This window comes from Aspergillus pseudodeflectus, assembly GCF_044049435.1.
Source record: "Aspergillus pseudodeflectus strain CBS 756.74 chromosome Unknown BJX68scaffold_46, whole genome shotgun sequence".
In the NCBI taxonomy this organism is placed as follows: Eukaryota; Fungi; Ascomycota; class Eurotiomycetes; order Eurotiales; family Aspergillaceae; genus Aspergillus; species Aspergillus pseudodeflectus.
This window is the reverse complement of record NW_027263822.1, coordinates 57634-84308: the sequence shown is the minus strand read 5'-3', so window position 1 is coordinate 84308 and position 26675 is coordinate 57634. Positions and strand designations below refer to the sequence as shown.

Genomic DNA, 26675 nt, shown 5'->3' with positions numbered 1-26675 from the left:
TAACGTGGTATCCAAAACCACGACAAGGGCACAGTACCCCGTCTTAAAAGACAAACCCGCGTTGGAGAGCCCTGTCGCGCAGGAACTTGCGATCAAGGACCTCGACAACCTCCTTCACCCAGTCTGGATGGGATCTGTCGATGTCCGGCCGACCGAGGCCCCTAGGAACCAGGTACCGTTCGTACAAGCAGTACAGATGCCCTTCGTACTCGTACGCGCAGCTTGCGCCCATGTACACAGTAATGTGGGGGAACGCCGCCTTGATTGTTGTGGTATAGTCCTCGGGTCTTGCGGTTCGTCGAGGGCCAGTGCGAGTAATGGTGCGGGTCGTGGCGTGGTCAAGGGCTCTGCGAAGAGAGGATTGGAGTGTTAGGTTGGCAATCGTGCTTCTACTGGCCTGCGCGAGCTAGGGAATTGTTCGGGACATACCTGATCCAAACGCGCTTTGTGCCCATTAGTTCGCATGCCTCCCGACACATCTTCAGGATGCCCTCACGGCGTCCTGGGGGGCCTCTCGGGGGGGCAACCAGCCAGATAATCTATGTCCAAGGTTGAGAACGGGTTGGTGATGGTCACTGAGGATGGACCTACCTCTGGGTCATCGTAGGCCCCCTTGCCATCCCGATGTCGCGCTGCCGCCGCCTTATCCCGAAGGTCGTTGACCGTGTCGACGTACGATCTCACACTCATCTTGTTAACCTCAGGCTGAGGAGGCAGAGGAGGGGAGTTGACTCCGGGCACCTCATCGGTGTCCTCTACGTCGGTCTCCCTGCCCTTCTCATCCACCCAAACCTTTTTGAACCCACGCTGCCGTATCCATTTTTTGACCGGTTCACCCGTTTCCGCTCTCTTCTGGGACCGGCTCCTGGGTTTCCGGCCGCCTTTCCCGCCTACCTGTAGTGCCGCAGTGGGAGTTGTAGGCGATGTGGGAGAACTAGGCGAGAGTGGTGGCGTAAGGGGCTCAGAGCCTGCAGGTCCAGTAGGCGTGGTGGGCCTGCTAGTATCAATGGGGAAGACTGATGGCTTCGTCGCGACGGGGGTCAACTCTTCGTCAGGGGTCGTCTGTCTAACAGAATCTTGGCTTCTGAAGCGAACTGATCGGCTCATTTTCAAGAAAAGTATATGGCAAGTGGGCTGGGTATAGATATAACAGAAAGCGTCCAGCGCAGGAGAGTAATTGTGATGGCTTGAATATACACATCTCTGCCTGTCATCGTGGGCTCGTCTTATACGACATCAGCCTTGCTTCTCGTACCTGTGCCTGCCATTCGTATCATGATATGAACAAAGGCGGTTCGAAATCTTTGACTGTTGTCTAAAACATGGTTGTGGACGGCGTGCTTTCTGTTACATGGCATGGTTTTTACTAAAAGTAGCACTGAATCAAACAAAGATTAGAGTCTATTCGAATGGAACGAGACTACAACTCGTCCTGTCGTCGCTCAGATTAGAATAAGGCCTAAATCACGATAATCGAGACGTTGAACGGTAAAGGTGAGACGAATGGGAGATGCTTTGCCTGGCGGTCTTTGTGCAGAGAGGCCGCACGAATACCCTTTGTGCCGTTGCCTGCCTGACGTGCGATACGCTTTGTGCTGTTTGACAAGATCCCGCTGTCTCTGCTCGAGGCGACAAAGCTCTTTCTGTGTTTTGAATGTCAAGTCTGGCAAATTCCAAATTTGGCGCTGCATTCAACAAAGGAGCCACGCGACTGGCAATGAAAGGACGGCTGCAAATCGGTTGAACAAAACAGCTATTGCCTTTCTTTCTTCCCACCGGGCAAAACAGACAAAGACAGAACCGGATCTCGTGACTCGACCAGCTCCGTTTGTTCGCTGAAACATAAATACTCTCGAGTCCTGTGCCCCGCGGTGGCCTTCGTGAAAGACGCACATACCTCTACGAACGCCACTTTATCACTTGCAAGAAGTCACCAAAATGTCATCGCCATCGACATCCACCACTAGTGTTGCCTCCTTCGGCAGCGAAGCCAACGACTCGATCTCCAAGGTTGAATACCGCTTTCCTCCCAACGGCCTCCGAGCCAACTATTTTCCCGGCCTGGAAGATTTGTGTTTGTACCAAGCGGGAGGACACCACCCGGTTCACCTCGAAGATGGCCTCGGCGATAAGAAACAATACCGTGTCATTGAGAAATTGGGTACCGGCGGCTTTGGTAACGTGTGGCTATGCCGAATTGTCAACCGTATACCAACTGAATACGTGGCCGTGAAGATCCTCATGGCTGAGGCGTCGGTGGATCAATCAAAGGGCAAGGAGGCGAAGAACCTTTCCCGACTGCTGGAACTGGCCAAGGCCGATCCTGATATCACCAAATACTGTCTGCTGCCGCTCGACCAGTTTGTCATTGAGGGGCCCAATGGAACCCACCAATGCTTTGTTTATCCTGCTGCCGGACCTCGTGTTGGGAAGATCTCAATCCGGGCCCCGAACCCGACGAGGACCCTCAGAAGGATGGTAAGACAGGCTGTCGAAGCCATGGCTGCGTTGCACAGGCAAGGCATTTGTCATGGAGGTAAGGCACACCCCCGCATTCCGTTCGTGCTTAATGCGTTCAATGCAACCCCATGCTAACAGTAAACTAGACTTTCGGCCTGGAAATATTCTCCTCCGTCTCGATGGTCTAAATGGTCTTCCAGAGGAAGAGGCCTGTGAGTATTTCAACTGGCCCGAGGTCTGCGACATTACAGTCAAAGAAGGCTACCCAAAGCCCAGGGATTCTGCGCCAGAATACCTCGTCTTACCGGCCGAGCCAGACGATGACCATCTCGCCAACGCCGCTAATCTCTGCGTCATCGACTATGGGGAGGCTTTTGACGCGTCATCCCCGCCTGAGAATGGGGTGGGAATTCCCCTCCCCTACTGCGCACCGGAAATCATTCTCGAAGGTAGTTGCGGGGTCGCAAGTGATATCTGGGCACTTGCAGCAACTATTTTCGAGATACGTACTGGGCGTAAGCTAGTTGAGCTGCTCGACGACTACGATTCCAATTATCTGGATGATCTTGTTCAAATGCTTGGTCCAATGCCGGAACCCTGGTGGTCGACCACGTGGGAAGATCGCGGAGATTACTTTCTTGATGAGCTTGATGCAGATGGGCGAGCTCTCCCTGCAGATGGCAGCCTACCACTGTCCAATATGAGTATAGTGGACCGGATGCGCGGTAATGTCCTCCATTCGTTTTTGGGAGAAGGAAAGGGTCGGATTCGCTTCATGGTTCCGGAAAAGGAGAAGCCGATCTTTGAGGACCTGTTGAAGATGATGTTGAGGTGGAAGCCCGAGGATCGGCCGTCTGCGGAAGAAGTGCTCAAGCATCCCTGGTTTGCATTGGAGGATGAGGATGAGGAAGTCGTGCCTATGGAACTCGAGGTGGAGCCTGAAGATGAGGAGACGGAAGATGAGACGGAGAGCGACGGAGAGGGGGATGGGGAAATGTCGGATGCAGAAATGGAAGGCGCGAACGAGAGAGGAAACGAGCCGAATTCTAATCACGAGATATCCTCGACGGTCGACAACAAGAACGATCATATGGAGAACGAAAAGGACAATCAGGCGGACAATGAGGCAGATGTCCCGAAAGCCAACCTGAAGGACGACCAGAAGGACGACGAGGACGTGAACGAGCCGGTCGCCTATCAAAGGGTCGAGCAGATGGAATGCCACAAGGATGATCAGGATGAGACTCTAAAGGTCAACTCGCCGGTTGAGAAGGTTCAAAAGAATTCGTTGGTCTCCGAGAAATCAGGATTGCTCAAGGTTGCAGTAGACACCAGGTTTCGTGGTGTTGCCGCCTGGGTGAAGAAGGCGCTGAAGTGGTCAAGGAAATGAGGATGCGCCTGTCGCAATCTCAGGAAACTTACCTGGTTAATACCTTTTTTTTTTGTGATTTGTATCTTCTTTCCCCGGGCAAGCCAAGTTACAGTTCTTTCGTATAGCTAAATAGATGGTTGCATATCAACGAACACACGATGGCTCAGGTTTTTGACTTCATGCTACTAGTATCTGCAATAATTAACATGAGCGATGATATTCCATGACTAACCACCAAGATTCAATGATTTGTGAACACTCAATGGAGCGGGAAATGACTCGAGCGTAGGGTCAGCGACTGGGCGAGTCCATTCGAGTTCTCACGACATTCTCTCAGAGCTGACGACTAGATACCAGACTGCTTTGCAATGTTGAGTGCCTTCTCAAACCTCTCACACTGAGCGACCAAATCATTGCGCATGTTCGAAGTTGAAAAACTTTCCCCCGCAATCTCCATCAGCTCCCCTTCGTCAAAATCGTTGACCATATCCGGAGAAAATGCTCTAACTGGCCCATTCGGCCCGAGAATGTGTCGCTCAACAACCTGGAGTACAACGTTATCCGTAAAGCGCTTCAGAGCAACTTTGTAGTATGCCTTCAGAATATCGTGGATATCGTAAACCGCTTGCTGCTCATTGCTGAGGTGTATAGTCTTCATTACGTGAAGAAGGTTGGTTGCAACGTTCTGTCCATCGTTGTAGCCGGCTTGCTGCAGTCTGGCGCGCACTCTCTCTTCCCGTATAGCGTTGAGGTTATCTGCAAAATAGTGATTCACCGTCTGCAGAATCCCGCCGCGTTCATCATTGAGAATTCTGCAAAATTCAGCTGTCGCAGCGGAGTATGCAGATTCCTGTACCTGCCTCAAACGCCTCTGCAGCTTTTCTAGCACCTCGGTCTCGGTGATGATGCTCGGCAGTACGATTTCCATAAATGCCTTTACAGCGTCCGTGACCTTTTGGATATAATTGGTTGCAATTGGTTCCCATGTGGTAGTTTGCTGGCGGAACAAGTTCTCTAGGACAGCCGGGTTCACAGTTCCAGGTAGCTCAGTACCACGAGACTCGCGGTAGATACTCCGGATCCACTCAATAATACATAGATCCTGTCGCTTTTTACCGACTTCGTTGGCAGAGGTGTATTCTGGATCGAGAGTGCCACGGACAGTTTGGAAAATCCTCGTATGTCCCAGCACAGAAATCGTTTTTGAAAACGCCTCGCTTTGGACCCGTATGTGCATCCGCAACTTCAGAGGACTCTCTCTCTCGAGTTGAGGGTCGTAATTGCCACCAAGCGCTTTACTAACTTCTCTTTGATATTTGTTTGCGACACGAGTAAGAAACCGGCGTTGGTCGATGGGCACCGATCGTGGCGGTCCGAGCAGTTCAAGAGCCTTCTGTGCTGTTCTCAAGTGGTTCTCAACATCTTTGACAACATTAGGAAACTCGCTGCGGATGTGCTCGTAAAGCAGTAGCCCGAGGAACTTCTTCAGTGGATGAATACCAACTCGGTCCCTTGAAAGCTCCGACCAGGGCAGATGAGTGGAAAAGAATCTTTGCTCGTTGGCGTGGCGATCTTCGATCGTGACTCCTTCCTTTATCTCCTTGGTTGAACGGTTCTTGACAACGAACCAGCCATGCATGAGGTTCTCGACATGGTTCTTCGCAATACGCATAACCTATCATCGTTAGTGCGACTCTAGCAATGGAGCTGACGGCTTACCCCAGCTTCATCGCCTTTCTCCACCGCATCGCACTTTGTAATGATTCCGACAGTACGTTTGCCCCGAGGATCTGCCGCTCGTGCCATGGAGAATCTATGGGTGATCAGTAGCTACTACAACGAACGGAGATCACGGTTCGTACACCTCCTGATTTGCCAAGTTGTTCCTTGCGTCCATTACAGCACTTTACCAAGTTAGCGATGAGCCCTATCAAGTCAGAGTTTCGCCCACTCGCAGTATGATTGTCCTCTTGTCCGTGATATATGACTGGATAAGATTCCGAATGATGACACGATCCTCGGCCGTTTGGTACTTAGTCGGGTCTGACAGGGTTAGCTCTTGTGCAGACGCCGCTTGACCAACTCACTATGGAAGAGACCTGGGACATCGACAACGCTCAAGTGATGCTGGTCCGGGCCCGATAGCTCAATCTTCAAGGTATCATCGGAGAACCTCTTGCCGATATTTTCGACGTCCTTTGTATTGGGACCAGGTAGGCCCATGAATTCCGCAGCCTCGTGTCATTGTCAGTACATGATAGGGACCCGCGATGCAGTGCCTACTTCATCAAATATCTTTCTAAACTCTTCGCTTACGAATTTATCCACTGCTAAAGTCCTCTGGAAGCTGCGAAGCAGATTATCAAGTTCATCATCCAAGGGTGTCCCCGGTCCGGGAATAATGGTTATTCTTGCTCCGGCGTCATCGTGATGTGCGCGACGGAGGACGATCTGTGTAGCGAAACGTGTGCAAAGGTCGCTTGCAATCGGGAACGACATTCCGGTGAGGCCTTCGAGGAGGGAGGATTTTCCGCTTGACTGATCTCCTACTACAACAAGCTAGACTCTGTCAGTATACTCGTGCTAATCTTGGGAGCTCTCACAACGTACCTGTGGGAGTGAAACTGTTTCACCAACTCCCAAGTCACGGAGCCTATCGATGATTTCCAGAACGTGGGCCCTCTTCTCATTGTCAAGGTCCGCCGCCGCCTTGAAGTCCATCTTTCTGCTTCCTTGCGCCTCAGTTATTTCTCGGTAATGTCTACGGCCGCTCAGGAGATGAGGCTGTGTTGCAGGACGGAGCCAGAGACAAAATGTTAGTCAACCAGGCTTTTAGACTGTTGTAGAGAGATTTGAGGTGTATGAACGAGACGATCCTGAGATGGGTGAGGAGACGGACAAGCAGAAGACCATATGGGAAGGTTTTAAATGGTAAATGGAGTTTAAGACATGATCAGTTGTAGAATAGAGGTAGATGGGTTCAGCAAGAGGAGCGAGATGAGAGCACAGGCTGCGGGAGGTGGGCAGCGAAACTCGCTCAATTTCCTCACATGCTCCCATAGCAACACAACCTCAGAACCTCACTTGTTGTCTACGGCGAGCAGGCCATCCATTGAACATGCATGCTCTCAATGTGAGGACAGCTGAATATACCTCCGTCTGATAGCGGAACGCAGCTCAATGAGCAATACGCCAATGTTGGCTTCTCAACGCGGCGTGGGAGCGGCGCGGAACCAGTGGATTCCCGCGTAGTTCAGGTTTGATCTCCTTGAGTGAACCTTGCAGTATCCTCGTTTCTTGCTAGTATATTACTGACCAATACCTTGTCTTTGAGTTCCAGAATCTCTTCGTTCAGCCCCACGTCCACCGTTGTCGCCTATCCCACGCCGAGGTGATCTGAACCGAAGACCACAGTCCATCTTGATCCTCTTTCGACGCACAGTCTCTCAGAGTTTTCCGCATCACGTTCACCTGGGTAAATCCTCAGGTCCCAAGTCCTGTAGTATCGGGTATCTATGGCATTGAGACTTCAGCGGTTCGAGCACAAATCTTCTTTGCCTGTCACCTGCAAGCCCTCGAAAAGAAATCAGTGCGACCTGGGTCTGGCGAGACGCAAAACGAAGACCACAGTACAGTCCTTTGCCTCGGCTACTCGTAAATCACGAATTCCTCGGCTCTGTTATCTACGAAAGTGTCAATGTTGAGGGGACAGCAGGGGAGAGAGGAAAAGTTCGATGGCCGGTGCACCTCCCTGGTTGAATTACACGGAAGTGGTACGATACTACTACTAGCGCCCAAGAGGCTCAACGGTGAACCATAATTGACCTTTCTCAAGGATATATGAATGATCTACTGCCGGCATAGCCCAGGTTCGACTATTGATCATCCGCTCGGTACTGGAGCTCTCGGGTCTCGCCACTACCCACCAACAGTTTCATACAGAGGCCCTTCCGAGAACTGGACTCCGTTTACTCGAGTACGAAAAGACATTAGGCTCGTTACCGTTTGTTCTTTATGCGCAATTGGCCAAGAAACTCGGTGACATGGATGGAGGGCGGCCTGATGCCGTTCAGCGCGCGATATCTACGTCCTTGAGGCAACGCATTGACGGCCTCTGGTGCTGACCGTCAAGTTGAGACGAACGTACGTTGACTATGTTTCATACTCTCCAATAAAGTTCAATCTCGGCAATATGTCATGAAGAACCCAGCTTCTTCAACGTGAAAGCTGTGGCGAGCTCAGATTGTACTATGCTGCGGCAGATCCCAGCGTAACCCTAACACCGCGACCACACCTCAAGCCACTCTAAATAGAACGATCTCCACAACGCAGGGAAGCATTCCTCTACCTCGAGTATCATTCTCATGGGTAAGCGTCAGGTAGCTTGATTCCTACCTCCGTTCGCAACCTGAACTCGGCATATGACACTGGATGATGCCCCTACCCACATGGACGCAGGTTCCCCACGAGGAACTAAACCCATCCCACGCAAACCCTACCATCAACAAGCTTCAGTGCTAATGTACAATGATGTCAGACAGCCCAAAGTTAAACGGTCCCATACTTCATGGACCCCTCCCCTCGTCTGGAATGACCTCCCCAGGCACCAGCGGGTCAGGGGGCCCAGTGCGATCGTCCCATCTGTGTGTGGAATGACCCAGCAGCACTGCAGGTACAGAGTGATATGCATGATCTAGCAGAGTGTAGGCTATTGGTGCTGTATGATATCGGCTCTGTCTGCATATGTAGCCAGAGACGTCAAACTGCGTCGTGCAGCAGATCATGCATCACAGATCTCAGTATCGGATTTCGATCCGGGCCGCTTGATGCTTATTTTCACGTCTGGTAAATCTTGAGTCTTATTAATCTGACTTGGACGTTGTTTTGCAGGTTATACTACTTATACTACCGCCTACGTAGAAGTTATAGATCATAATGCCTCTGGTCATGGATGGCAGGTAGCCATTTACCCGAGGTGACCGTTACTTATGTGAGAGCCTTGGGCCAGATGCATGTCAGAGCGAGGTGAACAAGGTATTACTCCTATGTATAAGCCTTTGTTACTAACATATTATCCTCCTATATATCTCCCCTCGCTAGCCAGACACTGTTTGAAAGATGGTGCGGAAGTTACAGAATACAGGTACCTGCGTAGTATAGACACCAGGGAGCTAGGTTTATCTCTATGCGACATCTATCTACCTACCAATAGGCATGTAACACCCATTCTCTCATAATACCCTCACGACAAAAGCTCAGATTGAACCTCTCTACACACTTGATAACCAGTAGGTAATGGCGAACAACCTCAACTCTGCGGTCAGATGTGTTTTGTGCGAGGTATATTACGCGATATTAAGACTAGTTATAAGCAAAGGTACGATAGACACCAGCTATACTCCAGTCTCACTATTCATATGCCCTACGTGACATGAATCTTCGTTGTACTTCTACCTACTTATTCGGTCGACTCCGTCAGAGCCAATCGCGCAGTATACGACCGTCCAGGTTGTTCTTACAAGACGCTCCCCTTTCTCCGGCAATCCTTGAATTCATAGTCGGAGCCGATTGTCCGACCATTGTGAAAAGAAACGCACAGCCTATCACGAAATATTGTTATTCGGGATCATTTTCCTTCCCTTGCGCCAATAGATGCCGATCTGGCGTTCGAAGCGAGCCTCCACTATGTGGGACTATTTCCTTCGCGGCCCACGTAATCTGCAACAAGACAATATCTCGATTCAGAAAATGAAGCAATAAACAGAAAAATAAAAATATATACGTGAAGAAACTCATCACGCCAAAGTGACATCACACCAGCGGAGTTGAGCCCATATCGAAGCCGCCGTGGAGAAAGTCCACAGTGGCCCACAGCTCCTCCTTCTACTCCGTTCTCCGTCGATTGCGTCCGTACGTGCTTTGACCACGATCCTGGGTCTGATATAGCAGCCCTAACCCAACACGGGAAAGGACTTTCTGTCAATGGCCGGACAAAGTGCCGATGATCCACCGGGAATCAGGATCAGGATTCAGGATCGATCGTGTTCCACTCAAGCTCCAGACTTTTGGTAGAACCCTGTTTGTGACGCGTCGATGCCCCTCTCTTCCTCAGCTTGCTGCTTTCCCTCAGCTAGCTCAGGAGCTTCCTGGCGGGGCTACTCCGTACTTACGGAGTATGAGTCTCCACGTCTGGGCCAACCTAGACAACGCCATATGACTGGTCAGTAACCTTGTTTTCTGGAACCCAAGGTTGACAGGATTGTCGTTCCATCAAGATTGGGTCAACACGCGGGCGAACCGGTTCCATCAATTGGCAGGGCTGGTTCGTCAGGGACGCTCTGGGAGTTCCTGATCCTGAATCCTGCCCAATTTTCTTGTACCGTGGTCCGCTTCAGGCCCCGTTTTTGCGATGAGGCTGGTCCTCAACAATTCGCAGAGTTATCCGAGATTGGTATATCGCGCAGACGGCGTTGTTCGGGGAGGGCTCACTTCCAGCTTCGACGGCAGAACGGTATCGCTGACGTGGTGACAGCTATTGGAGATATGTGTCAAGATCTCGTCACGGTCGCTCGGCTTCTCTTTGTGTCGATCGCGGATGTGCGATTCCCATACCGCCGTATAGGTCTCGGAGTATCATCGGCGGAGTGCTTGTACATCTATTATACTCCGAAATGGCAGTCAGCTCCAAGTCTTCTTCTCGCAATTACAGAAGATTTGCTGTAAGTGATACCAACATCGACCGACCGTTCTAGTTCCGTCCCTCTCGTGCGATAGCCTCAGAGCTGTAAGGCAGAGCCATCGCCAATTCCAGACCAACCACGATTCAGGACCCTTGAATCAGCTCGCTAGGCATCTCGGCATCTGAGGCGGTCTAATCCCACCAAAATCCTGGCCAAATCGGGCTTGAAAGCTTGGTCGAAAAAAAAAAAAAAAAAAAAAAAAAAAAAAGTGTGAGTGTTACGGAACAAAAATCCTGACGTGGCCGGGCCAGCACTGTCGATCACCGGAGCTTGTTATTTCCAGTGACCTTGTCCTTAAGACCACGCCCACTTCGGGAATCCACCCGTCACACGCAAGGCGTTCGTTAGCGCCGCGCCTCGACGCCCCTCTACATTTTCAACTTCGTCGCTGCAGATTACGCCGACCCACCGATTGTGACCTCGAAGGGAAATTTGGACCTGTTCCACCCTCCGAGGAAATGGAGCTAGCCAACATGTTCAGGAACAGGCGATTTGAGATGATGAGCCGCGGGGTAGTCTCGTCGCTGGCAGCTGAGGTAGGCAATCCCCTGACTCTCGAGGCGACTTGAGCAACACCAGCGCGCATCGCGAGATCAACCACAGCTCCTCTTCACATCTCGTGTCATAAACCTTCCACAATGATCTTCACATCTCCTTCCTGGGTTCCTGATATTCCAGGCGAAATCCCCGATACAATCACGGTCGGCGACTTTGCGCTCCAAGGAAACGCCAGCCTACCCCCTCAATGTGGCGGTAAAGCTCCGTTTGTCGATGGAATAACCGGAAAGTCCTATTCGACGAAGACGCTCCTGGAAAGGGTTGACTGGCTTTCGCGCTCACTTGGGAAGGAGTTTGGATGGTCGCCGAACGAGGGGTCTCCGGAGGACAAGGTTGTCGCGGTCTACAGCTGGAATACGGTCGGTCTTTCTCTTCGCTGACATCGCTACTTCATCGCTAATATGTGGCATGCAGCTCGACTTCTTTGTGACCTGCTGGGCAGTCCACCGTCTCAACGGCATATGTCTTCCGGTCCACCCCTTCAGCATCGTTCCCGAAATCGTGGCACATATGACGAGGGCGAAATGTAAGATCATCTTCACTTGCCAATCGCTCGTCGCGAACACTCTTTCGGCCGCAGAGGAGCTCTCGATCCCAAATGAACAGATCTATACAATGGCCCTTCCTGAGGGGTACCTTCCGAACCCAGAGCCGATCGATCAGTTCAAGTCGATCGAGCAGTTGATCGCTGAGGGAGAGAACTTGGATCCCACTCCCTCCCTTACCTGGGAGAAAGGCCGAGCAAAGACACAGGTGGCATACTACTGCGCAACAAGCGGGACTTCTGGGAAACAGGTTCGCTTTCCACAATCAGAATAACAGGCCGATAGCTAACTGGACCCGAAGAAACTGGCCAAGATCACGCATTACAACTTCATCGCGAACGTGCTACAAGCATCGATGTTCGAAAGCTATGCTAAGTCGGGGCGCAATGAGATTGCAATTGGCGCGATTCCCTTCACACACGGATATGGATTGGCCCTGGGCCATATCATGGTTTACCGCGGCGATTCGCTCATTGTCATTCCGCGGTTCGACATGCAATTGATGCTGAAATTAATTCCTCAGTATCGCATTGAGAGACTATACCTTGTACGCATTTCCTGGGCATCAAAAGGACCAGTCTTATCTAACCCTGTGGAACAGGTTCCCCCAATCCTCGCCGCCTTCGCTGCAAATCCCTTCCTACTAAATCTCTTCGACATCTCGTCCGTCCAGACCATCGTGACTGGCGCCGCAGCACTAGACCGCGTCCTCGCTTCGAAACTCCATGACCTTCAACCGCACTGGAAATTCAATCACGCCTACGGTACTTCTTTACTCCAGCTGAGATTTGTACTAAGCTAACCCTAGGTTTTATAGGCCTCACTGAAACCGGCGTCATCGCGACGTGGACAAGCTCGCACGACGTATGGCACGGTTCGTCGGGATCCGTATTGCCACAATTCGGAATCCGCCTCGTCAAGCCGAACGGCGAAGATGTCGAGGGCCTCGACGAACCTGGAGAAGTCCATTTCACCTCTCCTAGTATTTTCGCAGGATATCTCGGCGACGACGAGTCTAATAAGAACACCTTCGACGGCAAGGGCTGGCTCAAGTCCGGCGACGTCGGGGTATTTCGCAAGGCACCGAGCGGAAACGAGCACTTGTTCATCCTTGATCGAATTAAGGATATGATTAAGGTCAAGGTAAGCCATTCATTCCTTTCGAGACTCATCCCATCTATCGTGCTTTACAACTAATTCTTCTCGGAAAAGGGCGACCAAGTCGTCCCCCGCGACATCGAATCCGTCCTCCTCTCCCACCCCGCCATCGTGGACGCGGCCGTGATCGGCGTCCCCGACGAGCTATCCGGCGAGCGCGCAAAAGCATACATTGTGCGATCTGCGACCGAAATGGCCGATATGGATGAGGAGGATCTCGCGGATCACATTGACGAGTATGTGCAGGATAGACTGCACGAGTCCCACTGGCTGCATGACCGGATCGAGTTTATGGCGAAGTTGCCGAAGAGTGAGAGTGGGAAGGTGCTGAAGAAGGATTTGCGGACGTTGAATTGAGGTGGCGTCCTGGTACAGTGATGGCGTTATCACCGTTCAATGGTGGTCAGCTACAGGCGAGGAAAGTATTAGAATTGACAGACTAATCGATATACTATCTGGTCGGCAATTGCCAAATCCGTGCCCGAATCACCTCATCTGAGATCTCCTGGAGAACCACAAATAAGTCTTATTTGCGTTCAGTGCGACATGTCGTATGAGTAGTCCCGCCTATTTATCGCTCGCGTCCCACACTATCGAATTCAAGATTCCATCGAACCTTAGCAGCGGACCGTATTTTCTCCGTCCATGAATCAATGCGGAGTCTTATGGCGTTGCCGCGAGCGGACTGTTATAGCTCCGAGGCAAAATGTGGAATTTATGTGGCTTGTCGTCCTACAGTATAGCGCAAGGGTCGGTAATGCCAGGGAACGCCATGGGAGCACAAACGATCGACTTACCGGGTGTTGCAAGGATTCGATTTTGGTTTGGGGGTTATGCAGAGTATAGCAGGGTAGTTACCGGATTATAATCAAATTTCCCCGTAGATATATATTGCGCTCAATTTCATGTCTAAAAGCGCGAGTAGTTGTGGTTTCGCGAGATTTGGGTGGGTACAAGGAATATGTATATCCTTGCAAGACTGGCGATCAAGCGCTCGAAATGCAAGGCAAAAACAACGTAGTAACACAGGTTCTGAAACGTCCAATATCGACATATTATTGCTCTATATACTCTATATTCCAGACTCAAGCCCCCTCATTATACAGCGTAATTCTCTTGTACGTACAATACCTGCTAAAGATCTCATCGGCCTTCAACCTCTCCACAGCCTCCATCTCACACTGGAACTGAATCTCAAACCCACCATCCTTATCCTGCGGGAACAAATACAGCAACCCAGTCTCTCGGGAATACGAACGTAAAAGAGCCGGTGTCCCCAGCGCACCACCCCAATCCTGCTTCCGCGACTCGATACCGGAGATATCAGTGACGCCGAGATCCGGGCCGGGGAAGTAGTTGTATTTCCACGTGACGTCTGTCACAGCGGGGGCGTCGTTGATGAGACCGATAAGTGTGCGGACGCTCTTCTCGCCGGTGCTTTCGGTCGCGACGCGGATGGCTTCTGCGAGGGTCACGAGGGATTCCGGGGTGGATGGCGCGCAGACTTCCGAAAGAGGAATGCGGACGCGCGCCGTGGGCTCGTTGATGTTTCCGATGAAGTTATCCGAGAATGGCGGTTTTGTGCGCGCGCGGAAATCCAGTCGTGTTGTGAAGAGCGATGAGCCGTCCGGGTGGATTTGATCCAGTTGGCGCGCGATGCTTGCGTGCTTCCAGACGAGGGCGGAGACGGCTTCGACTTTTGTGAATTGCGCTGCGTTCTCGGTCTCGGCTTGTGCGAGCGAGCTGCGCAGGGACTTTAGAGAGTCAGCACTCAGGTACCAGGTGCTCACTGTGTAGGGGACTGTGACGGGTTGTTCGCGGTCGAGGAGGATCGAGCTGGTTGGGGACTGTCGCGCAGAGCTGTCGATCGTGTATTCGGGGAGGTCATCGACTGTAACGTCTCGGAGGCCGTGATCCAGCCGCCATCGGTCTCGAGATCCTTCAGCAGGTACCGCTGGGAGATCTGGACGACCTTGCGTAATCGAAGTTTTGGTATGCTGGGCCCAGATGTCCATGAGACGACTGATACCCCGCGCGTCACAAACTGCGTGGTGCCATGAGACTGCGATGATCACACCACCATCAATCAGGTTGACTTGCAGGAGAGCTGCGGGAAGACTATCTGCGCCTTCAGCTGGTTGTGGAACGAAGAGGACATCGTGCGGAATCTCAACGATGGGGAAGTGGTTGGATGCCAGGTCGGCGTAGCTCCCATAGACCCAGGACTCGTGTTTTGTCTGATCAACCACTTTGAAGGGCACTCCGGACTCTGGTCCAATGCGCAGCTCCAGTTCCTTTCGCTGTGAGCCAGGTACGGGCGCGACTGTCGTTGCGAAGTCGGGGATCTCGCTCAAGGCCACTGCCAGGCCTTGTTTCAGGTGGTGGACGATGTCATCTGCCTTCTTCGCGGGATCCAACTCAAACACCATGAATGATTTGGCGTAGAATCTCATAATCTGCTGATCTAGCGCCGAGAGCTTGATCACATCTTCGCTGAGAGGCACGCTGAGCTTTACTGTAGTTTGCTCCATGTTGACTGTGGATTGTAAGCACAGCTCGCAACAATCGAAGTTCGTAGCAGGCAAAGTCAATCGATGGACATACAAAAAAAAAAGTTATTGCGATGGAGATGACCACATCGGCAGGTAGCTTACTTCAAATGGAAATTATACCTCGGAGTATTCGAGCTCAAGCAGGATTTCGCAGGAGGAAATTGCGACGTCCCTCGCGTGGTATTGCAACCACCAAATGTCGCCGACAAACGCCTTCGCCCAACACAGCTGGCATTTCCTCCGCACCACCTCACATCTCTGCCTCAACCACACACTCACCAACCTCGCCTATCGACACATTATTCCCCAACCGAGCTCTGCCCTGCGGCATCTGGCGGCCACATCTGAGCGCCCATCGGAAATGCATGGCCAACCCCACTTGGTTTCCTTCGCTCAAGGATAGCGCTGCCGATCTGTGATTCCTTCGCGTCGAGACAGCTGTCGATCTGGTTCGTCGACCCAGATCAGCTCGATCTAGTATCTTCCTGTCAGGCTCCTCAGCCAGTCCTCTGGTCCGGGCCTCGTCCTGATCATCGCATTTCCTTCGTGGCGTCATCGTTGGATAATGAGCGATAGTCTCAGCCAGTACCTGGGCGGTACACTTGCCCGCGGCAATGCCCACTCGGCGGTAGCCACGTTCAAGGTTCCAGGTTGGCAGGTTGCCTCGAATAGCGCCGAGGCGAGTCTGGGACCTGCAGGATCCTTGACCGCACCACAATATCATGGCCCCCTAGCTGAGCGCTCGAGACTCCGTCCAGATGGAGAAGGCGGGATATGATTCATCGCTGGCTGGCGGACGAGCCTGTTGTTGCTGGGCTCCCGGCTCCGCCCACGGCACGTAATAGAATTCGAATGGATTTGGCAAGCCCTAAAGGAACCTGAACCCGCGGGTCGAGAGCTGCAAAAATACTCCTCCAACGGAAAGTTGATATAACATTGACCCAGCCTTTCTACATAGGTACTTGTGGGCCAGTGCTTTTTCTTTTTCCATTTTTTTCCGCGAGAAACTCCGTGAATATTACCTGCCCAATACCCAATGCAATAGCAGAAGATTGACGACGACTCTGCTTCCGTTCTCTTCCTGATATACCACACCATAATATGTCGAGCGATACGTCCAGAGTCCCTCTTGAGAGGGCAGAGAGTGAGTCTGCGGACAGTGACAGGCTCTCCTCATCCCCATGGTCTGTTCTCAGCGATAATGATAGTAATACATCTGATGAGTTCGGCCATCGCGCCGGCCCTGGCTCTCTCGAGCCAATTGCCATTGTTGGCATGGGCTGCCGACTGTCAGGGAGTGCAACAGACGTTTCTGGTCTATGGGACATGCTGAAGGCAGGTCGCTCGGCATGGACACCCGGGCCGGGGACGAGATTCAACATGAAGGCGTTCCAAGAAGCTACAGGGACGAGAGCTGGAACGGTAAGCTTTGTGAGACCTTACAGGCGAGAGTATTGCAGCTAATACGGAACGTTCCTTGTAGACTAATGCATGCGGAGGGCACTTCCTCCGAGAGGACATTGGTGCGTTCGATGCAGCATTCTTTGGCATTCATCCAGTCGAGGCACAGGTAAGCCCTCCAGAGTCAGCCAATATCACCGTTGAGAACTATCCTAACGTCTTTTTGTGGTAGGCAATGGATCCCCAACAGCGCCTTATGCTCGAAGTCGCGTACGAAACATTTCAGAATGCAGGAATGACGATGGATTCGCTCTGGGGCTCAAATACCGGAGTGTACGTCGGCCAGTGGGCAACAGACTACCATGAGATCGCGACTCGAGACATCGACCAACCGCCCCTATACCTAATTACCGGAACCGGGCCCGCCATCACATCTAATCGCATATCATACCTATTCAACCTCCGCGGGCCAAGCTTCACACTGGACACGGGATGCTCATCAAGTTTAGTAGCCTTACATCAGGCCGTTCTGAGTCTACGAAACGGCGAAACCCAACAATGTTTCGTCGGGGGCGTGAACCTGTTGTTAGATCCTCAGCGCTTCGCCTATCAGAGTCGTCTGAAGATGTTCTCCAAAGAAGGCCGATCATACCCCTTTGACGCTCGTGCGAACGGCTACGGCCGCGGCGAGGGTGCCACAGGTGTTGTCCTGAAACCGTTATCTGCTGCCATCCGCGACGGCGATAACATCCGCGCTGTCATCCGGAATTCCGTGCTTAACCAGGATGGAAGGACCCCGGGTATCAGTGTTCCCAGCGCCACAGCACAAAAGGAAGCCATCATCAGAGCATATCGACAGGCTAAGCTAGACCTGTACGCGGACTATGTGGAAGCACATGGTACGGGAACAAAGGTCGGCGACCCAATCGAAGCCAGCGCTATTGCGGCAGCTCTATCGCAACGACGTTCGTCTTCGCGTCCGCTGCCAATGGGGTCCATCAAGGGAAACATTGGACATACAGAGAGTGCGGCGGGACTTGCGGGCTTGATCAAGTCTGTTCTTATGTTGGAGCACGGTCTTATCCCGCCGCAGGTGAATTACCAGAAGACGAACCCGGATATCCCTCTCGACGAATGGAACTTGCGGATTCCTGTTCAGCTTGAGAGGCAAAGCTTACGAAGGATTTCGCTCAACAGTTTCGGATACGGTGGCACAAACGCGCACGTTATCATTGATGCTGCCAGTGATGCGATCTCATCATTCGGACGTCCATCATTGAGCAACTCAATGCAGCTGACATACCACTCCGAAAAGCCAAGAGTGTTTATGGTCAGCGCAGCGAGCGAAAAGGCATGCCAGAGAACATGTGCCAGGCTCGCCAAGTACATCATTTCCAAGCACCTAAACTCCATCAACCCTGATGCGGTGCTGGCTCGTCTCGCCTACACTCTATCCAAGCAATCAGTCCATGCCTTCAGAGTAGCATTCGTCGCCTCGAACCTGGATGACCTCGTAACCCAGCTGAACGCCGCTGCACACTCTCCAGTTCCTCGGCGCGAGAAGATGGGCCAATCTCGCATTGCCCTCGTCTTCAGTGGTCAGGGTGCACAGTACGCGGAGATGGGTCGCGATCTTCTCAAGAGCTATCCTTCCTTCGTACGGTCGCTAGAGAACGCTCGACAACAGCTAGCTCGCCTGGGTTGCCCTTGGGATATTCTCAGCGAGCTTTGCCGGCCGAAGGCCGACTCGCGCGTCAACGAGCCAGCATTCTCTCAACCTCTGTGCACAGCGATCCAGCTCGCCCTTGTTGATCTCCTGAATGAGCTTGGAGTGTTGCCCTCCGCCGTCCTTGGGCACTCTAGTGGTGAGATCGCTGCCGCGTACGCCGCCGGTGCCGTTTCCTTCAAAGATGCCATTACAATTGCTTATCACCGCGGCCGGCTTGCGGGCGAGCTCGTCGCTGGTAACCAGTCTCCGGGTGCGATGATCGCTGTGGGAGCCGCGCCGGATGTTGCCGAGCAGCACATCAAGTCGATCGGACCCGATCATGGCCGTATCAGGGTGGCTTGCTTTAACAGTCCCTCCAGTGTAACTGTCTCGGGTGACGTTGCCGCGATCGATCGATTGAAGGAATTGCTAGACGGCAAGGGTGTCTTCAACCGCAAGTTGATGACCCACGGCGCAGCTTACCATTCGCATCAGATGAAGCTGATGGAGGACAAGTACACCACAGCGCTGAAGAGTCTTCGAGCTAGGCCTACTAGCACTTCCGTGCGCATGTTCAGCTCGGTTACTAGCAAGGAGCTCGATGAGAACACCGTTCTGGATGGCCGGTACTGGGTTCAGAACCTGGTCAGTCCTGTGCTCTTCTCACAAGCCCTCAAGGCCATGTGCGAGCAGGAGTACAATGGCCAGCCGCTCGATACCATTATCGAGGTCGGACCTCATTCACAACTCGAGGGTCCCGTCAACCAGATTCTTAAGACGATTTCCGGGCCCCATGGGCAGGTTTCGTACACGAACACGTTGAAGCGAGGAAACGACGCTGAAACGTCGCTCCTTCGCTGCCTGGGCTTCTTAGTCATCAAGAACGGATCTGTGCGCCTGCGCGACTTGAACAAGGACGCTAAGGAGGGTCAAATACAACAGCTGGTTGACCTCCCGCCATACTCGTTCGACCATGACCGCATTTTCTGGCATGAAACTCGCATCTCGAAAGATTACCGACACAGGCCACACTTGCCCCATGAGCTGCTTGGAAATCTTACTCAGGATGTCAACCGCATCGAACCCCGCTGGAGGCGATTCCTCAGCTTGAAGGAGTCTCCTTGGCTGCGCAAGCATATCGTCCAGGGTCTTATCACATTTCCTGCGGCCGGTTACATTACGATGGCCGTTCAAGCCATGCGTCAACACATGTTCGCAACACGACCAACAGTGAAGGTCGAGAACATCCGGTTCCGAGACCTTAGCTTTGGTAAGGGTCTTGTGCTATCGGATGAGAGCCCCGACGTGGAGATCTCACTCTCAATGCGCCCACAGGCTCGTACTTCGCGTGAATCATCAGGTACTTGGTACGAGTTCCGCATCTTCACAGTGACGCCGGACCAGAAGTGGACCGAGCACTGCCGTGGTCTCGTCCAAGCCGAAGTGGACTCCGTTGAAGGGTACAAAGCTGTGTTCACGCCAGAGGATATCTCTCGCATTGACTCAGAATGCACGAAGGAGCTCACGTCGCAGAAGTTCTATGCCATGAGCGAACGCATTGGACTTGACTGGCAACATCCCTTCAACAATGTACACAAAATTCGCAGCAGCAGCAACTCGTGCGTGGCTACCGCGCGTGTTCCGGAGAATGAAATGTCGCCTGGAGGAATGGAAGATTTGCTCCATCCCGCTGTTCTTGACTCTGCCCTGTTCCATGGTCTATGTGCCATTGTCATTGCTGGGGACGGTGCCTCCTCAGCATACGTCCCAACATTCATCAAGCAAATGTGGATTGCGAACCGGGCGGCTGAGGCGGGCAATGAGCTGATATGCTCCTCATCCCGGCGAAGCGATCCGTTGGTTTTCGATATCGATATCAGGAACACGGCATCTCCCGATTCAATGACCTTGGTAGCGCAAGGCGTCCGTGTCACCAGCTTGGGAGGCAATTTCTCCTCAGGTATCTCCCAGAAAGATGCGAGCCATTCGATGTCGCTTGTTCCTTACGTCGAAAACTGGACAACAAAGCACAGGGATGCAATTTGCAAAGCCGATTACGAAGCCGGCTCCCTTCTAGAGAACAACCGAGTGCTAAACGCATTTTGCCTTGATTACATCCAAAAGGCGCTGCGCGAAGTGTCGCCCAGTGACATTCCAGAAGGATACCTTCACCGTTACCTGGAGTGGATGCAGAGTGTCGGGGATGAAAGTTACGATGCTTCGCTCCTCGGCGCTGACCTTCAGGATCTCGATGTTATCGGCGAGGCTATTGCCATTCTCGGACCACGCCTGCCCGACATTCTGACTGGCAAATCGTCTGCTCTCTCACTCCTGACGCCAAACAACCTCCTTTCTCGCCTGTACACAGAGTGGGTGTCCGCCAGGGTCTACCCACAAATGGCTGCGTACTGCCGACAGCTTGGTCGGTTCAACCCCGGTCTGAAGGTCCTCGAGGTTGGTGCCGGTACTGGATCCGCCACTGAGCCCATACTAAGAGCCTTGAACGGTGGTAGTGAGCGTTTCATTCAACGTTACGACTTCACCGATCTCTCAACCGGTTTCTTTGAGCCCGCCAAGGCACGCTTAGGCGATCTCGCTGATGTCGTCGAGTTCCGCGTCCTAGACGCAGGACGTGATGCTCAGGAACAGGGATTCGAGGAAGCCTCTTATGATTTGATTGTTGCCTGCAACGTAATTCACGCCACGCCTCGCATCGACGAAACTCTCCGGCATATTCGCCCCTTGCTCAAGCCCGGTGGCAAGTTCCTTCTCCTTGAGGTCACGCGATACAGCGTTATTTGCAACATCGTGTTTGGTCTGTTTGAAGGATGGTGGTCTGGTTACGATGAGGGACGCACGAAGTCACCCCTCCTCACTCCTACTGAGTGGTATTCCCGCCTCGAACGGGCAGGCTTTGTCAATGCGGAGACTGCTTTCATTGATTACCCGGAAGAGGAGGGTGGAAGTCTTAGCGGGATCATCACCAGCGCTCCTTACCCGGAGAACAGCGACAAGTCGCTTCCGATCCACGTGCTGACCGACTCGCCGGCAAAGGACACAGTCAATGATTTGAGCGCCCTTCAGCAGGCCTGCCCAGATAACGCCGTTTCTTTCAGTTCGGTCACCTCGCCCTGTGAAGCCGGGGGTATCGTCGTGATGCTTCCAGAGATTGCGCAGCTACTCTGTGATAACCCCGATGCAGAAGCCTGGCGCTCCTTCAAGGACTGGATGTGGAAGGCGCGAGCCGTGGTCTTCGTCAGCAATGGCAGCATGGTGAACCTGTCTGATGCAGAAGGTGGTTTGTGGGCAGGATTTTCACGGACTATGCGCTTGGAAATCCCAAGCTTACGCCAGATCATTCTAGACATTCAAACACCCAATGTGCCGATTATGGATAAGCTTGTGGAAGTTCTTCCGGTGCTTCTTGCTAGCCCGTCATTTGACCTCAACCGCCCTGCAGGCGAAGTGGACAATGAGTTCGCCGAGAAGAACGGGCAGCTGTTCGTGCCGCGCTATGTCCACCGAGCGGATATCAGCAGGGACGTTGCCCTTACCAGCCGTCAAGCTGCTCCAGAACTTGTCCCGTTCGTCGGCACAAACCGAATCATGGCTGCTGAGCTTGGCGTTCCGGGTCTGCTGGAGAGTATCCGGTGGAAAGATGACATCGAGTGCCCTCCTCTTGGCCCCGATGATGTGCGCTTTGAGCTCCGCGCCGCCAGTATCAACTTCAAGGATGTGTTGATTGCCGCAGGTCAGCTGGAAGGTATCACCGAGATGCGAAACGACTGCAGTGGGGTTGTCGTTGAGGTCGGCGAGAACATGAAGGGTCGCTTCAAGCCCGGTGACCGCGTTTGTGCTCTGTACTCTCGTTCTTATACGAATTACCCGTTGGTGCACGGTGATTGCTGTCAGATCATTCCGGACTCTATGTCGTTTGCTGAGGGTGCTTCGCTACCCATTGTCTGGGCGACGGTGTATTACTCCCTTGTCGATAAGGGCTGCCTGTCAAAGGGTGATAAGATCCTCATCCATTCTGCTGCTGGCGCCGTCGGCCAAGCGTCGATCATGCTTGCTCAACATCTCGGCGCGGAGGTCTACGCTACAGTCGGTAGTGACGCGAAGCGTGACCTGCTCCACACGAGATACGGCGTTCCTTACGACCACATCTTCTCCAGCCGCACGACCGGTTTCTATACAGGAATAAAGCAGATGACCGGCGGGTACGGTGTCGACGTTGTCCTGAACTCACTCAGCGGCGAGATGTTCCGCGAGTCCTGCAACCTCGTTGCGCCATTCGGTCGCTTTGTCGAGATTGGCCGTAAGGATCTGATGGATGATGCGCTGATGCCTATGGAGTTCCTGCTTCGCAACATCACCTTTGCTTACGTCGACCTGACTGCTGTCATCATGGACAAGAAGCCCCTGGCTAGGCGTCTGCTGCGCGATGTCGCTGAGCTCGCTGAGGCTGGATCCATTCATCCTGTCACGTTGACGACGATGCCCATCTCTGAGATTGAAACTGCGTTCCGTCAGATTCAGGCTGGTAAGCATACCGGCAAGATTATTCTTACCGTTGAAGATAACCAGGAAGTCAAAGTAGGTTTGCGAACCATGTATCCCGTGAAACTCATGCTAACCTGTCCCAGGCGGTTCCGTCCATGCCTTCCCAAGCCCAACTCCGTGAGGACGCCTCTTATATCGTTGTAGGAGGTTTCGGTGGTCTTGGCCGTGCAATCATTTCCTGGTTGGTAGAGCACGGTGCGAAGAACATCGTGTCGCTCTCTCGTTCCGGTGCAAAGGATGCTGAAAGTCGCGCTTTTGTTGAGCATATTCGTCATAAGGGCGTGACTTTGCTTGCACCTTGCTGCGACATTGCCTCCTCAGAGGCGGTTGCGCAATTGGCGCAGGATATCGAGAGGTACGGATTGCCGCCTGTTCAGGGCATCATCAACTCTGCAATGGCACTTCGGGTAAGTGGATTCCGAATCATACCTCATTCCATCGATGTCAGTACTAACCACGTCCAGGACAACCTCTTCGAAGACATGACCGTCGACCACTGGCGCACAGCTCTCGCTTCCAAGGTCCGCGGGTCCCAGAACCTACACGCCCACTTCAAGAATCTCTCCTTCTTTGTCATGCTCTCATCCACCGTCGCGATCCGCGGCAACTACGGCCAATCCAACTACAGCGCCGCCTGCAGCTTCCAGGACACATTCGTCCGACACATGACGCACGCGGGCCAGCCCGCCTTCTCAATCAACATCGGCGTCGTCACGGAAGTTGGCTACGTCTCGGAGAACCCCGAGGTCGCGGAGAACCTGCGGCGCAACGGACTCGGCGCAGTCAGTATCTCGGACGTCCTCGTCCTCATCAACTACGCAATCACAAACCCCAGCACCGACCCGACCTCCTGCGTCGCGTCCATCGGCCTCGCCCCTTCGAGTGAGGACTACGAAATTGGGTCAAAGTTCCTCAAGGCGGACCGACGCTTCGCGCAACTCGTCAAGCACGAGGGCACAACACAAAAAGCCACAGGAGAATCCGTCGACTCGATCACGCTCCTTTCATCAGCAACACAGGTCGAGGATGCCGTCGAGATCGTCACGTCCGCTATCCTTCAGCAACTGAGCAAACTTATCGCGACACCCGTCGAGATGCTCTCGGCCGCGCAGAGTCTTGATAGCTATGGTGTAGATTCGCTCGTTGCTGTTGAGCTGCGTAACTGGATTGGAGCGTACCTGCAGGCGAATGTGCAGCTTATGGTTCTTCGTGGTACGGGGAGCATTGCGCAGCTTGCGCAGATTGTCACGAAGGAGTCGAGGATCGTTAGCTTGAAGGCTTAGATAGGATTTATTTCCGCCTTTCTCTCTTGTTTTTTCCCTTCTCTTGATCTGTTCTTGCGCTTGAATTCTGTTTGGCCTGGCGTTGTTGTGATTTTCATGTCTCATTATATATCACCTAATATCTCCGTGTATCTATTATTCAGTTGGTATATATCATGTCGGTGATTCGAGCCTCATCATCTTATTCATTGTTGTCCACTGCGACGCGTAGATACGGAGTACCCTCGTTTCCTCGGGGAGGAGGGAAATGAAAAGATCTGGCCAAAACTCCACAGCAGCTCGTCACGTGGAATTATGCAGCATCTGGAGTGGATAAAGAAGGATATTCAGTGGCCCACTTTCTAAAGCGCTTGGTTCTGTCATTGGTGGGATGGCTATCCAACTCATCCGATTCGTTCTCTTAAATGCCTCGAGATTTGGAGAGCGATGAGTCCAGATCTCGTCCCTTCAAGTTGTCTCTCAACAATGCACCAAATGGTGTAAAAGTAAAGTAGCTGCGCTGTATACAGTTTCAAAGGTCATAGAGAGAATATGCCACATATCTTTGCTTTCGAATGCATATGTTTAAGTCGATACTATAGGTAGAATAAGGCTAAAATACTCTTCTCAATACCTGATGCCCCTAAATATATATCTTGTGGCACCCCATTAAGCACAATGTCTAAGAACAAATATATGAGAAAGCATCGTTATTTACCCCAGAAGGCTCATATTGCCCAATCATATATAGCACAGATATCATCAAGTATATATTCCTTCGAAAATGGAGGTTTCGATCACTTTTGCCATGTCGAAATTGATGCCCCAAACTGCCAAACTCATGGCATGTTCCACGGGACGGAAAGGGGCCGAAGTTCGAACCACGCGTAGTTTCCGTCCCATGGGTCAATCAAAGAACGCGAACTCAGATTGAGTTGAACGACTAATGACAAGCTAAAAACTAAGGACGATTAGCTTGGAGAAAGTAGAGTGCTTCTGCGTTTGTTTTGACTTGACTATCCAGTCGACGTATGTTGGTAGACTAATTAATGCTGCTCAGTGTATGTAGAGTGGCCAGATCCTGGCATGGGCTTCCTTCTCGTCCCGACCAGGCTTGCTTGTTCTTGCTATGCTGTTGATTAACTCCTGTAGGTCCCATTTTCAAACTGAAATAAATATCGCTTCGAAATCCAAAAACCCGATTTCCGATCGGATGATGTCTATAGTACTCCTGATAAATGAAAAGTGAATGGATGGGTATATGTGCATGTGGGCGGCGACGGTCGCTTGCGACCGGCGTCATTGAACTTGTCGCATCCGGCACCGCCCGTATCGAATGTGTTTGTTTTTCGCCGTGGATCGTGTAAAACGCTGGCCGCATTGCTCGCAGGTGAAGCTCTTTGCGCGCCCGCTCTTTTCGCGTAGGTGTCGCTCGTAGTTTCCGAGGGAGGAGAAAGCTCGGCCGCCGCAGCTGTGCTCCCAACATCGGATGGGAGTCTTCGAATTGCGTGTTATCTTTGTATGCGGAGGAACGGAGGGTGTGCTTGAAGCGGAACCGGTGTCGGACGGTGAGGAGTGGTTGCTCGGCAGTGATATGCAGGATTGTTGGTTGGCGTAATCTTGGAGGAGGGTGCTTTGGGTTGCGAGATCTTGGGCGCATGGGGAAGGTATAGGGACGGTGGAAGCGACTGAATTCTCCAACATGTCGAGAGCTGGCATCCAGCTTGTCATGTTGGTACCGGGATCGGTCAACTGTCCCATGGATGCTGTACGATTTGGAGGGGAAAGGCTGGAGAGTGGTGTTGGGCATTGGTCGGACCAATTGTCGAAGGGTAGCGAGTAATCTGGTACGGAGTACATGGGCAATTGCCAGGTTGTATCCAGCTTGAAGCTGCCCTCATCTTCACCTGTGCCCAGGGAGCTATCGATAGCCCAGCTCGTCCATAACGCGCTTGCAAAGGGCGAAGAAGGTACGCTGTAAAAAGGGTTCTCGAAAGTTGACATGGTCGGAGCTACTCCACAAGAGCTAGCTGTTGCAGAGATCGAGGTGATATCAAGCGAAATATCTCCGATACAGCAAACGGGAATTGTTCTTTAGAATGCGGGAAATTATAAGCTGTCAAGCAGGAAGAAGCGCAGGAGGAATGTGCAGTTGAGTACGGAGTAACTTCGAGGGACCGCCTGGGGAGGCGGATGCGGTAGCAGGAGTGGGCGAGAAACAAAGCCAAGCAGATTGCGTCTGAGGCTGATTGCGGTCGCCGTCCATCCAAGATACAAGGAGTTGAGGATATGAACCAGCTCACAATTGCGACCGGCCAAGGCCTAGCTGGCGCAGCTGAGCCGGAGAGAACAGAGA

The 26675-nt window shown here is 52.5% G+C and overlaps 7 protein-coding genes across 7 annotated transcripts; 3 read left to right on the top strand and 4 right to left on the bottom strand.

Moving 5' to 3' along the window:
- Nucleotides 1-43: 43 nt before the first annotated feature.
- Nucleotides 44-1107, bottom strand: BJX68DRAFT_270136 (uncharacterized protein; the record flags this gene model as incomplete). The annotated part of the gene is made up of 3 exons (XM_071046542.1): nucleotides 44-347; nucleotides 430-539; nucleotides 592-1107. The coding sequence occupies 3 exons, from the start codon at nucleotides 1105-1107 to the stop codon at nucleotides 44-46; spliced, it is 930 nt and encodes a 309-aa protein (XP_070895582.1).
- Nucleotides 1108-1938: 831 nt separating this feature from the next.
- On the top strand, nucleotides 1939-3850 carry BJX68DRAFT_270135 (putative protein kinase; the record flags this gene model as incomplete). The annotated part of the gene is made up of 2 exons (XM_071046541.1): nucleotides 1939-2536; nucleotides 2607-3850. The coding sequence occupies 2 exons, from the start codon at nucleotides 1939-1941 to the stop codon at nucleotides 3848-3850; spliced, it is 1842 nt and encodes a 613-aa protein (XP_070895581.1).
- A 328-nt stretch (nucleotides 3851-4178) lies between these two features.
- Nucleotides 4179-6553, bottom strand: BJX68DRAFT_257448 (dynamin family protein; the record flags this gene model as incomplete). Its single annotated transcript, XM_071043343.1, has 7 exons — nucleotides 4179-5507; nucleotides 5552-5645; nucleotides 5695-5736; nucleotides 5821-5875; nucleotides 5920-6067; nucleotides 6116-6391; nucleotides 6443-6553. 7 exons carry the CDS (start codon nucleotides 6551-6553, stop codon nucleotides 4179-4181), a joined length of 2055 nt encoding a protein of 684 aa, XP_070895580.1.
- A 4394-nt stretch (nucleotides 6554-10947) lies between these two features.
- BJX68DRAFT_155285 (acyl--CoA ligase) lies at nucleotides 10948-13319 on the top strand. Its single transcript, XM_071036746.1, has 6 exons — nucleotides 10948-11489; nucleotides 11545-11925; nucleotides 11977-12222; nucleotides 12277-12439; nucleotides 12493-12818; nucleotides 12888-13319. Exons 1-6 carry the CDS (start codon nucleotides 11211-11213, stop codon nucleotides 13188-13190), a joined length of 1698 nt encoding a protein of 565 aa, XP_070895579.1. The 5' UTR covers nucleotides 10948-11210; the 3' UTR covers nucleotides 13191-13319.
- Nucleotides 13320-13905: 586 nt separating this feature from the next.
- On the bottom strand, nucleotides 13906-15364 carry BJX68DRAFT_278032 (transferase family-domain-containing protein; the record flags this gene model as incomplete). The annotated part of the gene is made up of 1 exon (XM_071048449.1): nucleotides 13906-15364. The coding sequence occupies one exon, from the start codon at nucleotides 15362-15364 to the stop codon at nucleotides 13919-13921; it is 1446 nt and encodes a 481-aa protein (XP_070895578.1). The 3' UTR covers nucleotides 13906-13918.
- Nucleotides 15365-16765: 1401 nt separating this feature from the next.
- On the top strand, nucleotides 16766-24445 carry BJX68DRAFT_278030 (uncharacterized protein; the record flags this gene model as incomplete). Its single annotated transcript, XM_071048448.1, has 15 exons — nucleotides 16766-16807; nucleotides 17019-17346; nucleotides 17377-17451; nucleotides 17488-17685; nucleotides 17719-18107; nucleotides 18138-18212; nucleotides 18246-18266; nucleotides 18309-18397; nucleotides 18431-18443; nucleotides 18474-18619; nucleotides 18650-19139; nucleotides 19173-23037; nucleotides 23074-23090; nucleotides 23141-23464; nucleotides 23522-24445. The coding sequence occupies 15 exons, from the start codon at nucleotides 16766-16768 to the stop codon at nucleotides 24338-24340; spliced, it is 6891 nt and encodes a 2296-aa protein (XP_070895577.1). The 3' UTR covers nucleotides 24341-24445.
- A 1056-nt stretch (nucleotides 24446-25501) lies between these two features.
- Nucleotides 25502-26571, bottom strand: BJX68DRAFT_155267 (uncharacterized protein). Its single transcript, XM_071036745.1, has one exon. It carries the CDS (start codon nucleotides 26321-26323, stop codon nucleotides 25619-25621), a length of 705 nt encoding a protein of 234 aa, XP_070895576.1. The 5' UTR covers nucleotides 26324-26571; the 3' UTR covers nucleotides 25502-25618.
- Between the last annotated feature and the right edge of the window lie 104 nt (nucleotides 26572-26675).

Coding starts and splice junctions, on each gene's coding strand:
- BJX68DRAFT_155285 (XM_071036746.1), top strand. CDS start 11,211: ATGATCTTCACATCTCCTTCCTGGGTTCCTGATATTCCAGGCGAAATC. Junction 11,926..11,976: donor GCGGGACTTCTGGGAAACAG/GTTCGCTTTCCA, acceptor CTGGACCCGAAG/AAACTGGCCAAGATCACGCA. Junction 12,819..12,887: donor AGGATATGATTAAGGTCAAG/GTAAGCCATTCA, acceptor TTCTCGGAAAAG/GGCGACCAAGTCGTCCCCCG.
- BJX68DRAFT_155267 (XM_071036745.1), bottom strand. CDS start 26,323: ATGTCAACTTTCGAGAACCCTTTTTACAGCGTACCTTCTTCGCCCTTT.